Genomic DNA, 15,815 nt, shown 5'->3' with positions numbered 1-15,815 from the left:
GAGTTGCCTAATTCCATATGGCTCGTTTGGGACAAACTTTGTGACTGACTGCAATCCAGGGGTTAAAGTCTACTGACATTGTCATCTATCCCTAACCTTTGTGGTGTTAGCACACTTTCATTTCAGTCAAGTTCACAACTCCTTAGCTTCCTAAAAGTAATACACAGTATAACTTTAAATGTTTTGACTAAAAATATTTTTTTAAATAATTATTTGTCTCTATAGATCACTGCAGACATGCTAGAATGTAACACTAAACTTGGAAATCATTTTTATGCCCCGGGATTTCCAGCTTCTTGCTAACCATCTAAGCAAGACAGATTATCAGCACTTGACTTAGAGATTGAATATTTCAGGGTTATTTTCTCAACTTTCTGGCTAAAATTAAGATTCCACAGGTGGGAAATGAATGTCAGAAGAAAACCCAATTTCTTTCCTGACGAGTGAGGTGTTCCAAAGGTGAAATTCATATGTAAATAGTTACCAGTATATTGAATTTTCCATATTTCCCTTAATGCATGCTAAAAATGGTAATGTTTTCTTTTTTTAAGTTCCCAATGAGGAGAAGGCATCTATTGTTTCTACAGTGTCAAAGAAAAAATACAAATCAAAACAGCCTCTAAGAAGCATATACAATGATTCCTCGCTTTATCAATTTTGTGACCATCTCACTGAGTCGGTCATTTGCCATTTAATTTCAAGCATTTCTGATAGCACCAACGATGGCAGAGGAAAGGATAAAGCAAGGGAAAACCAAAATGCAGCATTTAACAAGATAATTTCAATTGATTCTCAAGTGTTTGAGAACAGGTCAATTGCTATTGGAGAACTTGCTTTAAGAATTTCTGAGACCATTACTGAGATCCTTTTCAATGGTAACATTATAGAACCTGATATTACACAGCAAATGTTGTCTTTAAAAACACAGTACATTTACTGCCCAGGAGTAGCTGCTGCTGATTTTGATAATCTCTTTCAGGATCTCTTAATAGGAGTGATTCATGTACTGTCACAAGAAATAGGAATAGCTCATCACCTTGAAAGCAATAGAAAAAATACATCATTTCCCATGCTTAGAAGCAATAGTGTGCCCATTTGCAACAAAACAAACACCATGGAAAGACAGATAGGTTGCCGAGATTTGGAATCATCTACTCACCAAATTGATCATCTGATTCAAAAAAATAAATTACATTATCTGGCATATAAATTAGACAATCTGGTTGGTAGCCTACAAACTTGTGAATCCAAAGAAGTAGTCAATAAAGTTTTTAATATTGTTTTAGATTTATTTTTACCAGATGAACACCCACGTGAGGCTATGGATTCTGATCAAAAAGCAAGAACATTCTTCTCATTCTCAAATGATCAGCGAAGTAATAGCGTACTTGGAAAGAACTTAGGGCTCACCCCAAAATCAGTTTTTCTTCTCAATATTGTGTGTGAGAAACTTATTACAACACTTTTGGAAAAATTCACAAACACTCTCTTTCTTGATAACGGCCCTCTTTCTGATGAAATATCAGCAGAAGAACATCATCTTTTAAAAATGTTTCAAAGTGTGAAAGATAAAGAATTTAATTATTGTAAGGGAGAGATGGACTGTGAACAATTGCAAGGAGATTGTATGTCAGACCTTGTGGAAAATCTGGCAGAAATGGATCAAGATTTACTGTCATCAGACTCTCTGCTTACTATTATTTCCCACAGCCTAGTTAAATCATTGATGGACAAACTATGTCACAGCATGCAGCTCTCCCAGAGTCCACCTTTTGCAAACAATCAGTTAAAATATAGGACAAGAGAAATGCAGTCTAGTTTCTTAAAATCAAAAAGGCCAGAATTAGCAGAATTAAGACAAGGTTTTTCAGGATACATGAGTTATGACAGCAACAACTTGACAGGATCCCTGAAAAATCCCAGTGTGATCAGCTCCAAAATACAAGCACCATTTGGCAAGAAGTGTTCAGTAAATTGCTCTTCTGTGTCAACTCTTGAAAGACAGAGAACAAAGGATATGGATACAATAGCCATCCATAATAAGCTATATATGGGAGCTATTGATACAGGTGTTTATTCAGCTACATTTTTGGAGGAAATCATTTCAGAACTGTTTTTTAATCTCTCTACTTCACTGTGGGGCAAAAATGAAAACGTTATTGAGGCCCAACTTAATGAGATGAATACATTATTTGTCAACAATGTAGTGAATGAGTTTAATAACGCACAAGTCACTGTTCTACGGAATGCTGAAGAAAGGCTGTGTTTTCCACCAGTCCATAAAGAAACTGTTAGTAGGATTGTTGACTCCATTTATTATGATGTTTTTCAGAACTATAAATTAAAAGTGTTCTGTGGTGGTAATCTGGCACTTGACACTACCTCAATAACACAACAAATAACTAATGGCATATTGTTAGAGATTTTAGACTACCAACTCCCACCTTGCTTCAGGGCAAAGCTCACACCTAATTCATACTATCCTCTCGAAGCTGAAATTATATTGCGGAAACTTCAAAATAAGCTGAGAGAATTTACTTCCAAACCCAAGTCTCCAACAGGCTATAGCACCATGTTATCACACTCATTTTTAGAAGACATCATCAGAAGACTTTTATCTCAACTCATTTCTCCACCCAATAAGGCTTGTTCTTTGGGAAAAAAATATTTTATGAGTTCAGATTTTAATGAAATGTCTACCTGTATAGTAAATAAGGTTATATCCGCCATTTCAAAACATAAAATTTGTTTCACTATATATGATAATCAGCATCTACATACAGAAAAAAACCTCCAGAAGATGGTAGATTCTGTGTATGGTAATATTATGCAAACTTCTGAATCTCCTGTTTCAATACAGAAAAGTATAGTCAGCCGAAAACCAATTATGATTGACCGAATAGCCAGTTTTATTATCCAGGAGATTATTGAAAATCACCTTCAACCATTTTTGTGTGAAGAAGGTTTGCCTCACCCCAATACTCCATTGGATGCAATGTCGAACATGGTTCACCAGGTTCCCAGTGAAGTCACAGAGGCACACAGACACCACACAGCATTACCCTTAGGTATTTACCGTGATACATATGTAAGGGAAATTGTTGCCAGACTTTTATCAAAGATTTTCAGTTCAAAGCACAACACTGAAATTGAGCTGGAAAACATGACACAAAAAATAGTAAACTCAATAAATAACTACTTTGACAAAGCTAAAATTCACATTCTATGTGATGACAAAGAGCAATCTTACTCTTCTGTTGATACAGACATTATGGACGAACTCATCACCTCAGTTTGCAGAAATGTTTTAAAACAGCATGGGCTGGACCCTGAGTTTGATAAAGAGTCTGAAGACAGTGATATTTTTGTAGAAAAAATTACCAATTTAATTGTAGCTGCTATTTCAGATTACCTTCTACATCCACTGTTTTCTGGAGATGGGACATCTTCTTATTCTATTTCCACAGCTGAGAATATTGTTCAGGATGTTATTAGTAACATCAGTAAATCTACCAAGCCAAGTCAGAGTTTGTCTCCTTATAAAACCTTGCTGCCATACACATTTTTAGAAGACATGATCAGAGTATTATTATCTAGAATCTTTTCTTCTGCATCTAACTTTGTTCCAGACAGAGAAACTCTAAAAGACAGATCAAGAGTGAATTTCAATGAAATTGCTTCAGATATAATCACTGATATTAGGATGAAAATTTGTCAACATAAAATTCGATTTTCAAAAGATGAAGAAGAAACCAAGTTTGTTTATTCAGAGGATGATGTTCAACATCTCGTTGACTCAGTATTCAAAAATATTTTACAAAACTCTGAGTCTCAAGAATCAGTTGAGCAAAATATCACAAGCAGTAATGATGTTCTTATTGAGAGATTTGCAGGTTTTATCATTAAACATATCTGTCAACAACATCTTCAGCCATTTGTGGATGGAAAGTCATTGCCTTCTTCATACACATCTCTTGACAATGAGAGAAGGCAGTGGTTTTATGCCAGTGTTTATTCTTCAACTCTTTTGGAAGATGTGGTCTCTGGGGTATTAAGTAAAGTATTCCACAGGGTGTTAGGCATTGTACAAACAAAATCAGTAAGAGATTCAGAAGATGAACTGTTCGATAAAGCTGAAAATCTCATACATTTGATAGCAGAGGAATTCTCAAAAGCCCAAGTTACGATTTTAGAGAATGCCGAGGAACAATTGTGTTTGCCTCCAGTGGAGAGAGATGTAGTGAAAAACATTATTGACATGGTGTACAGCAAATTTTTGCAAGAATATGAAATGGAAATTATGCCCAATAATGATTTTCTAAATGATTTAAAGACACTGGCTGCACGGATAACTAAAATCATCTTGGCTGAAACTTTTGATTTCCAAATTCATCCAAATCTTATAGGAAAGCTTCCTTTTAAGTCACACTCCAAACTAAATACTAATGTTTTAACAAAGAGAGTTCAATGTGCCATTACTAAATCAAGATCCCAAAGACAGGTGTCAACAATGTATACTACTAAGTTATCACATACTCATATAGAAAAAATCATCACTCAGCTTATATCTCAGATGAACCCACTGGCCTCCAGTGCAGAATGCCCAGATACTTCTCAATCAGACTTAAGCAACACAGTCATAACACTGATAAATGAAATCATGTCAATAATTTCAAAACACGCAATATGTATTATGAAACATGGCAATGAAAAACAAAGTATGATTTCAGAAAAAGATATGCAGTCTATGGTTGATTCCATTTACGCTGATCTTTCATATTCAAATCTATACCAGTCTCTTACAAAAGATAAAAAAGGTATAAGTAACATACCTGTTTCAAAAATAGCAAGTTTTATAATAAAAGAAATATTTAACCATCATCTTCAGTCCTTTTTATCTGGAGATAAAACTTCCCTTTCAGCTGTAGTTGATCAAAATTATAAACAGAAGGCAAAAGATCCTAAACAAAGAGAGTTGTCTTTCATTGTAAACTCGGCTGTCTTTTTGGAGGAAGTAATTTCTGAGCTTTTATGTAAACTCCTTTATGCATTCTCACATAATGTCTTAGCTGCTGAAAATCCAGATACAGTAAAAGCCAAAATTACTGGCATTGTTACAGCATTAGTAAAATCAATTGTTCTGGAGTTCACCACATCAGAGATTTTAGTTGCAGATTACATTGATGATGATGTGTGTTTTACAGAAGGGTATAAAGAAATGGTTCAAAAAATGGTCAACCTAATTTATGAAAAAATATTAGATGAATATGAATCTCTGATTCAAGTATATAGGGCTATACAAAGTGACACTGTTTGTTTTGGAAGGAAAATATATCATTTGCTATTAGAAGAAATATATGATTACCAGGTGCAATCGTTAGTTTCAGGAGAATTAGTGTTTTCTTCCTATTCGTACCCTCAAGCTGATAAAATCATCAGAAATGTGCTCAATGTCATCATGAAAGATAGTCACACCTTGCCATCATGTATTACTGTGCTGCCTCATTCTCTTTTAGAAGATATCATTAACAAGCTTCTAGTGCATATCTTCCCTTCAGCTGACACTGAAAGTGAACTTAAAGAGGAAGAGGCTTTACCAGATTATGAGTTTATGAATACAGTTTCAAAACTGACTGATGAAATTATCAAAGAAATTTCTGAACATGAAATCCGCCTTGCCACAGCAGAGGAGAATGCAGAAAGTATGCAATTAGAAATGATTGAGAAATTGGTTGACTCTATATGTAATAATATTTTTAAAAAATCTGAATTTCAAGCTGACATGCAAAAAGATGCAGGCAAAATAGGAGGCTCATTCCTTAGTAAAATAGCTGGTTTCATTATGAAGGAAATCATGGATCATCATCTGCAGCCATTTTTACATGGTGAAGAATCATCTTCCAAGGATTATGACCATGTCTCTATACTTACTAAACCTGATAAAGAAAAGACACAGACTTCTCTATATTCAGCTAGATTTTTGGAAGATGTAATTGTTGACCTCGTTCACAAATTTTATTCTCTTCCAAGTATTACTGAAGATTCTAAGAAAAAAATGCCAGGGACAGATGTTGTGGACTTGGCTATAAAATTTGCAAACTCTCTGATAAGAGAATTTAGGAAAAATGAAATTAGAGTTTTACCAAATGCTGAAGGAATGTGTTCTTTTCCAGCAGTTGGTAAAGAGTCAGTTGATAAGATATCCAATTTTGTGTACGATCAGTTTATAGCAAAGTACAAATCTAATGAAATGCAGACGGATGATAAAAGTAACATTGTAATAGAAATGATTGCTGCTTTAGCCCAGAAGGCAATCTCTGCTTTCAAGATTCAACCACTTTTTTCAGGAGACTGGTCTTCCACTTTCTTTTCATTTCTAAATCCAGATAACATCACCCAAAGGATTCAACACCTACCACAGAAAACCTCTACAGAGATAAACAGATGCTTAAAAGGAAACCAAGTTACTTTACCAGAACAATCATATAAACACACTTCTCTAACCCTTGACTGGAAAAACTTGTTGGGCACTTTGGAAATAGATAGAGGTAAAATGAACAGAAAGAAAAGTTTCCAAACTGAGACATCAATTAAAAAGGGCAAAGTCCAAGATCCAGAAGTTACTTCTATAACTGGAATTATGAAATACAACACAGTTAACCTGTTATCAGGGTCAGCTGCAGGTGTGGCAAATAAAAAGAAAGAGAATGAAAATAAAATGGGAAATACAATTCAAATCAATAATGAGAATGTATCAAAAGTTACTTCTCCAACTACTAGTGTGAAAAGTAAAGATACTCAGAAGCCAGATTTGAGGGTAACACTTAAAAATAATGAAATTGAGAAGAAAAGCAAATTAGCTTCAAAAGAAGAAGAGAGGCAAGGTAATGAGATACACACACAAATTCCAGTAGCTACTGATGATGCAGAAGATGAAGAAGAAACACCTGGACCAGACTTTGAAATAAACAATGAGAAGAAGATTGACAAAACAAGAGAAAATTCATTTGAAAAAGAAGACAATTCCATTCAATTATCTTCTTTGACATCTAAAGTGAGAAATACAGGGACCACAACAGATAAAACTGAGAAAAGAGTAACCCGAAAGCCAAACATTGAGGAGACAAAAGAACCTCCACCTCTAGTAGATATAAATGAACAATACCCAGATTATGAAAATGTTCAAAACATCACTGAAAATATTTATGACAATATCTTAGGTTATTCTCAAGAATCATCAATTTATTCAAATCTCCAAAGTCCCTCAAGTGATACGGCATTTAATGTAATTCAAGAGGTTGGTAAGGATTTTGCAAAGTCTGTTACAACAAAGTATCCGTCCCTCTCAATTAACAAAAATCTCCCTGCCAAAGAGAAGAAAGAAGAAAAAGAGACAGAAAAAGAAAGAGAGAGAGAGAGAGAGAATAAAAGAGAGAAACAGAGAGAAAGAGAGGAAAAACAAGAGACAGAGAAAGTGAAAGTTAAGGGGATTAAAAATGAACCTAGTAAACTGGACCATCCTCAGTACCCACCAAAAAGTAAACCTGGAATTTTTCCTGCTAAATTTTTAGAAGATGTTATCACTGAAATGGTTAACAAATTAATCTTTTCTACCTCACCAGAAACACAAACATATGATAGATACCAAAATGTAAGTGATGACGAAAATCAAGCTGAACTCTATGACACAGCTATGAAACTTACTGATTCACTGTTAAAGGAGTTTTCAAAGGCTCAAATTAAGGTATTTAGGCCAGATAAGGAAAATCAGTTTTTTCCACCTGTAGATAAAGACTCATCAATTCCTAACGTACCTCCCAGGCATAAAGAATCAACTACAGATGAAGCATCACCTAGCATTAAGAAAATAACTGTGGATAAAATGTCACATATGCATAAAGTGACTAAAAAATCCTCTCTAAATAAGATACCTTTCTTAGATAAAATACCAGCAATCAATAAAACATTGGTTAACAAAGTTGTTCACTCCTCTCTATGCAATATTTTGAAGGAATATAGATCTCAAGACTCCATTTGTAAGAACATCAAGAGTAATGGGGAAAATTTAGCAAGAAGACTAACTAGTGCAGTGATAAATGAAATTTTTCAACATCGGCTTAATTTGCTATTTTCTGATGAGGTTCCAGCTTCAGCATGTTTGCCTCTGGAATCTAAGAATGTTGTTATAAAGGTCCAAAAGGTGGCTCAAACAGCCAGCAAAGGATGTCAAACATCATCACCATATACTATTATGCTGCCTCATGAGTTTTTAGAGAATGTGATTTCTGCTCTTTTATCCAAAATTTTCTCAACAGTATCCAAAAACAAAGCAGAAACAGCTGAAAGTAAGTGGCTCACAGAGCTGGATTTCCTTCAAATGAAGTTATTAAGTACAGTCACAACAGAGATCTCCAAAGATAAAGATTTGATTATTCAGTATGTGGAATCCTTACATCCCAATGATGATGAAATTAGTCAATTAGTGGCTCATTCTATTTACAATAATCTTTTTTCACAGTTTGGAACACAGGAGGTTATACAAAATTGTGTAGCCAGCGGATGTGTAATCGTTTCAAAAACCATTGTGGACTTAGTTCTCCGAGAGGTGGCTGGCAATCAGTTACAGAACTATTTTTCTGGAGAGCTAACTCCACATCAGTGTGCAGAAGTTGACAGTGTTGTTGAAAATATTCTTAGAGATGTTATCCAAACTATCGGTGCTCCCCAGCCTCAACCATCACATGCTCATCTACTGCCTTATAACATAATAGAAGAAACTGCTGTGAAATTTTTATCAAAGCTTTTATCTATGTTTCCAAAAGTGGATAAAGAAAGTACCAATTCTCTAGAAACTGAAATGCAAAAAATAACCTCAAAAATATTAAATTCAATACAAGAATTTATCTCCAGAAGTAAAATTAAACTGATACCGCCAGCCAAGAAATTGTCTGCTATATCTTTAGCTGATAATGAAAGTATTGATAAAATAGTTAATTCTGTTTACACCAGTGTTTTAAAGCACTCTGGCTCACATACTTGTATATTCAAAGATTTAATGGGTAAGAGCAATGTCCTCTCTGATATAATAGGTTTTTTAATGGTGAAGGAACTTTCCAATTCTGAATTTAAACTTCAAGTAAATGAAGAAGTGTCAAGTTCAGAATTAGTTCTGGAAGCTGTCAAAATTATGGAAAAAGTGGTCAAAATTGTTGATGAATTTAAGTCCCCGAAAAAGTTTTCATCCAAAAAACATTTTATGTTAGATGCCATAATTTTGGAGGAAGCATTGGCCTTGTTCTTGGCTAAACTAGTACAGTTGCCAAGTGCCTCAAGCAAAGATGGAAAAAACTTATCAAAACCTGAGTTAAATAAAATTGCATCTCAACTGACAAAATCTGTGACAGCTGAAATTTCCAAAAGTAATATTAGTCTTGTTGCTACTGATCCTGAAGAACAGCTTTTAAATCCAGAAAGTATAGAAATGATTTCTCAGGTTATTGATTCTGTTTATAGTAATGTACTGCAACAATCGGGAACCCATGAAGACCTTTATTATGATATAAAAGGTACAAACAGAGTCTTCCCTAAAAAAGTGGCTAGTTTAATTGTTAATGGAGTTTCAAGTTTTCCGTTAGATGCAGATGACTCAAAGTATTCAAATGTTGATCTCTTTGGAGATCTAGACCTTGATAGAATTGTTCAAAAGGCACAAGAGCATGCTGTTCAAATGATCCCTGATGGAGAGAAAGAAGAATCAGATCAAGATTTAGTTGGAGAAATGCCAATTAAAATAGTTCCACATGTTGGGAATAAACCAATCAAAGTAGACCCAGACATTATTTCAGAACATTTAGCAGTGATTTCTATAAAAACTCAACCTCTTGAGGAACTTAAGAGGCAGTGTTTAAGAAAAACTGGACACAGTATCGCAGAAGTAAGAAGAGCGTCAATAAAAGGGAAAAGTTACTCCTTATCATACACATCTAATGTAGGAAAGAGAAAAGAAAGACGGACATCGTTGAATACGACGGGACGACTGGATATAAAACCCTTAGAGGTAAGTGCAAAACCAACGGCAGAAAAACAGGTGAATCGTGAGACATACTTGTTCTGTGATTCTCTTCTTCAAATAGGTATTTTGGAATGAATTTTTTGTTGCTATCGCCCATCCCAATAGGAGAATTACCTGGTTTATCATATAGTCATACAATTTACTGGGACTTGCCATATTAGCGCTGTGGCTCACTCTAAAGGTCTCAGGCTAGTGTTCCTAAGACAATCAGTTTAAACTTTTTTGTTGTTGGTGTTTATTTGTTTGTTTTAGTAGAATGGGAATACAGGGACACGGCCTTAACAGTTAAACAAGGCTGACTGAAACTATAATCTTCATTTGAAAATTCAGAAGAAACACAATTTCCTCCAGTTCTTATAGTTCTTTGTTGTGAATATCTAAGGGTCCAATTAGAATATCAGGATATATGAAGTTTCAAAAATTATTTAAAATAGTTTTAATTTCAGAAACTTAAGGCTACACACCAGTAGTCCTCTTTCTACTTTTAGCAACATTTATCAAGAGACATTAGACTACAAACCCTTAGATTATACTTGTTTCTTATTATTTCACTTAATATTAGCCTTTCTCAATTTATTCTATACTCTCAAGAAGTACCCAGTTCCTTTCCTCTTCTATTTTTGGTCTAGATCCAGCAGCCCTAATACTGCCATTTTTATGAACCCATTTCCTCTTACTATAGAACTAGCTCTGCCCTGCAACTTTCAGGACCTAAATATATTAAACTAATTGGGACTTTAAAATGCCAAAATGACGTCCTTGTTATAAGGAAACTACACAACTGAGGACAAAAGAATTGTCTGGACAATGAAATTAAGCCAATCCACTACCCATTTTGACTTTTACTAAAGCCCCTTGTACCGATGGTGTTCACTCATAAGAGGACTAAGTGTGTGTAGGGTTCTATAATCTGTGGCCTGGACAATGAGAAAACTAGGGCCATTCTCCCTAGAGCATAAATTGGAAGTGAATTTTCTCAAGCACTCTCCTACAGCCCACTGAACTAAGCCTCAGGGCTGGTAAATATGTTAATGAGTGCTTTATGCTTTCATACCCAAATACTGCGATTATAATGGCATAAAGCATAATTTCATCTCCTTTGTCCGAAACTTTGACGGTCCAGTCCTTTTCCAGCTCAAAAATTTCCTCTTCCATTTGCATTCTCATCATTGCATTAACATATTGCTTGGTAGTCTTCATTCATATATAAGTAATCCCCTGGGAATAAAGTTTCTGTGAACAGACTATAGAAAAACATTACTCAAAATCAGTTTTTCATTATCTGTAGAATTGTCTGTCATAAATCTTACTGTTAGTTACTAGCTCTCTTTAAGTCATTTATAGACCACAAAAAGCAGGAACATAACATTTAAACCAAACAAGTACCCCTGTCCTCTTAAGAGGAAGAAAAGCAATACGAAAACAAACAAACAAACAAAGAAAAAAAAAAGAAGCAGACACAGAGAAAGAACTCTGTTAAGACATGTGCTTTTTACCAAATTGGATACCAATGCTGTCTTTCTCCCGCATAGGGACAGAGAAGAGACAAAAAAGTATTAGGTTAGATCAGAGAACCCAGATACTTGTTCACTCTACCTCAAGGCTTTATTTTGCCTTTTGAGGTACCGTAAATTCCCAACACACTAAGCATATACACTATTAAAACCATACTTAATAAAAAATTCCAAAGCCATATAGAATGACTTTGGATTTTCTAAACCACAGGTTCTCTCCACTGACACAGAAAATCAAAACCGATTGTGTTTTAATGTTTTAAAGAGGAAGTTTCTATACTTTGCTTCCACAAAAAATATTCTATTAGGGCACCATTATCTGGAAACTGGCTTACAATGTTTAAAAGACATGTTGAGGTCTTATTAAATCAAGTTAATTTGGAGGTACTGTGGCATCATCAATGACTACAAAAGAGGGGAAATTGTTATTTAATTATAGTTTTCTTTGATCTGTCTTTAGACATTGAAAATGGAAAGTGAAATTTGATTAGGGATGTGAGGGAAAAAAGTGAAGATTTATGTTTTGAAGATTTTTTTTGAAAAATATGTCCAAAGGATCAGGAGTGGAAGGATAGTGATTAAAGAGTCAATTTGGTTATTCATCCTTTAAAAATCAAGATTAGATGATAGCTTGATTTTTTAACAAAAAAAATAGGTTTCTCTATGATTCATTATCTAGAATTTCAGAAAACAATAGATTATTTTGTATACTTCTGTCACAAAACTTTAGAAGTAATTGGGGGAAAAAAAGTAAATTCTGATGCAACAAAATATAAAGTTTAAGAAAGAAAAGGCCCATGTTAGATCTTCTGTACTTTTAAGTAAGTTATGGTGAATTACTATGTAAAGTTAAGTGTAAAAGAAATGATAGACACCAAATATTTCTTTGTTTTTAAATTACAGTTTATTGGGCGGATATTACCTATATTAGCAATATTTTAAGAAGAAAAAGAAACAAATGAAAATTATGAGACACCAAATATTTCTTATAATTTTCATTTGTTTCTTTTTCTTCTTAAAATATTGCTAATATACAAGTAAATAGCATAGGAAGGTAATACTACTTAAATTAAAACTACAAATCACATTAACATAGATATATATTAAAATAACCATTGGAAAAGTGATTAAGGCATTTGTTTTTAATATTCATCATACCTTCAATTCCAGGTTGTTTGCAGAAATTCATTTCAGAATGTAAGAAAGCCTGATATCATGAAGGTGGAGCTTTTAAAAGATGTTCAGAGCAAAAAAGATCTTGTCATCCGATTAGTTGCTCATGATATTGAAGCAGAATCACGAAATAACATAGATAAGGGACTAATGTTTGAGGAAGATGAAGTTGTTCTAGGAGACGTTGTACCAGAATACTTGACAGATCAAGTGAAAGCAACCATAAAGCCAATAGGAAGCACAGATGTTTCTCCCAAGCCAACAGCAAGCACAAAGAGTCTGAAAAAGTTTTTGTCACTAAGCAAATGCTGTCAGACCACATCCAGTACAAATATTGAAAGTATCGAAGCAACTTCAAATCGCATAAAAGAACCTAAGGAGGAAGAAGTTAAAAAAGCTGTTGCTGACCTTGACATGGCCACCTGTTCAACAATCACACCAGTAACAGACTCTTCTTGGGAGAAAAAGCTATCACATAAGGTGAGTGAGAAACATGACTGTCAATGATTAGATACCTATGGAAAGACTAGAGATCTTCAGAAATTCTGTCCAAAAATGTACCTTAATTAGGAAGAACAGAATACTAAAATGGTCCCAGTCTTCTCCTAAACCTGGTAATATTTACAGGATAAGAAAAATAATTAACAGAAAAGCCATAAAACTCAATTGAGGGAAAGCAAATAAGAGACTTATATTATTTAGAGCCCAATGAGAAACCATATAAGAGAAATGAAAGCCCATTGTTTATATCTATTACTTAATATATTCCAGCCCTTTTGTGACCAGAAAGTGGGACAAGGTAGGAGGAAGTAAAAAGATACACACAAATCAGATGCTCTGGGTTTAAAATAAAAATTATTTGAAGAAATAATAGTTGAAAACTTCCCTAATCTGGGAAAGAAAATAGACATCCAGGTCTAGGAAGACTAGAGAGTTCCAAATAAAATGAATCCAAAGAGAAACATATGAAGACACATTATAATTAAAATGATAAAGATAAAAAGAGAATATCAAAAGCAGCAAAAGAAAAACAACTTAATACACACAAGGAAAACCCCATAAAGAAAGCAGATTTATTAGCAGAAACTTTACGGAGCAGAAGGTAGTATCAAGACATATTCCAAGTGCTAAAAAGTAAAAATTTCCAACCAAGAATTTTCTATCTGATCTGCTAAGGTTATCATTCAGAACTGAAAGAGCAATCAAGAGTTTTCCAGATAAACAAAAGCTAAAGTTCATCATCACTAAATCATCACAGGTGAACTAAACAGACAGACGGACAGACAGACAGATAGATGGTAGAGAGAGAGAGAGAGAGAGAGAGAGAGAGAGAGAGAGAGAGAGAGAGAGAGAGAGATAATAGATAGATATATAGATACATGATACAGAATATCAATCCAAAAGCAACAAAATGCACATTCTCCCCAAGTGTGCACAAGGTGCATTCTCCAGGACAAATCACATGTTAGGACACGAAACAAGTCTCAATAAATTCAAGAAGATTGAAATCATATCAAGCATCTTTCTGACCACAAATGTATGAAACTAGAAATGAATTACAAGAAAAAACTAGAAAAAAAAAACACAAAAACGTGATGATTAGACAACATGGTACTGAACAACCAATGGCTCATCAAGAAAGTCAAAGGGGCAAAAAAAAAAACACCTTGAAACAAATGAAAACAGAAATACATCATACCAAAATTTATGGGATGTACCAAAAGCAGTACTAAGAAGGAAGTTCATAGCAACATAGACCTACCTCAAGAAAGGAGAAAAATCTCAATCTAAATTTACACCTACATTAACTAGAGAAAGAACAACAAATGAAGCCAGAAGTTAGTAGAAGGAAGGAAATGATAAAGATTAGAGTAGAAATAAATGAAATAAAAACTAAAAAGGCAATAGAAAAGACCAATGAAACTAAGAGCTTATTCTTTGAAAAGATAAAATTAACAAACCTTGCTAGACTAACCAAGAAAAAAAGAGGGCTCAAATAAAATCAGAAATGAAAGAGAAGTTACAAATGATACCACAGAAATATAAAGCATTACAAGAGACTACTACAGATATTATATACCAACAAATTGAACAACTTGGAAGAAATGGATAAATAACTAGAAACATACAATCTTGTAACATTAAATCATGGAAGAATAGAAAACTTGAATAGATCAATTATTAGTAAAAAGATTGAATCAGTAATCAAAACCTCCCAAGAAAAAAACAGTCCAGGACCAGATGGCCTCAACTGGTTAATGCTTTCAAAAATTCACGACGTAATTAATACTTCTCCGTTTCAAAATCTTCCCAAAAGAACTGAAGAGCAGGAAATGCTTCCCAACACATTTTTCAAGGTCAGAATCACCCTGATACCAAAACCAGATAATACACCATAAAAAAAGTAAGTTACAGGCCAATATCCTGGATAAATGTAGATGTAAAAATCCTCAACAAAATATTAGTATACTAAATTCAACAATACTTGGAAAGGATTATACATCACAATCAAATGGGATTTATTTCAGTGATGCAAGGAAGGTTCAACATCCGCAAATCAATCAACATGATGCACCACATTAACATAATGAAGGGTAATCTAAACTCATATAATCAATTATTCAATTGATGCAGAAAAGGCATTTGCAATAGTCAACATCCATATATTATGATAATTCTCAACAAAATGGGTATAGAGGGAACAAAATAAAGGCCATGTAGGACAAACCCACAGCAAACATCATAGTTAACAGTGTCAAGCTGAAAGCTTTTCCTCAAAGATCAGGAATAAGACAAGGATGTCCACTGTCCTCACATTTATTCAACATAGTATTTATTGGAAGTACTAGCTGTAACAATTAGGCAATAAAAAGAAATAAAATGCACCCAAATTAAAAAGGAAGATGTAAAAGTGTCACTATTTGCAGTTGATATGATACTATATGCAAAAAACACTGAAGACTCCAGCAAAAAAAAAAACAACAATGACAAAAAAAAACTTAGAATAAATGAATTCAGTAAAGTCACAGGATAAAAAAATACAATATACAGAAATC

At 33.9% G+C, this 15,815-nt stretch overlaps 1 protein-coding gene across 1 annotated transcript in view; it reads left to right on the top strand.

The window, feature by feature from the left end:
- FSIP2 (fibrous sheath interacting protein 2) overlaps positions 1-15,815 on the top strand; it is an 82,325-nt gene that overhangs the window by 48,226 nt on the left and 18,284 nt on the right. Inside the window, exons 17-18 of the mRNA XM_033112714.1 lie at positions 552-10,057; positions 12,757-13,239. Coding sequence (XP_032968605.1) covers positions 552-10,057; positions 12,757-13,239 — 9,989 coding nt within the window. The remainder of the gene's footprint in view (positions 1-551; positions 10,058-12,756; positions 13,240-15,815) is intronic.

Source organism: Rhinolophus ferrumequinum, chromosome 8, assembly GCF_004115265.2.
Source record: "Rhinolophus ferrumequinum isolate MPI-CBG mRhiFer1 chromosome 8, mRhiFer1_v1.p, whole genome shotgun sequence".
In the NCBI taxonomy this organism is placed as follows: domain Eukaryota; kingdom Metazoa; phylum Chordata; class Mammalia; order Chiroptera; family Rhinolophidae; genus Rhinolophus; species Rhinolophus ferrumequinum.
This window is presented reverse-complemented; position numbering and strand designations above follow the sequence as displayed.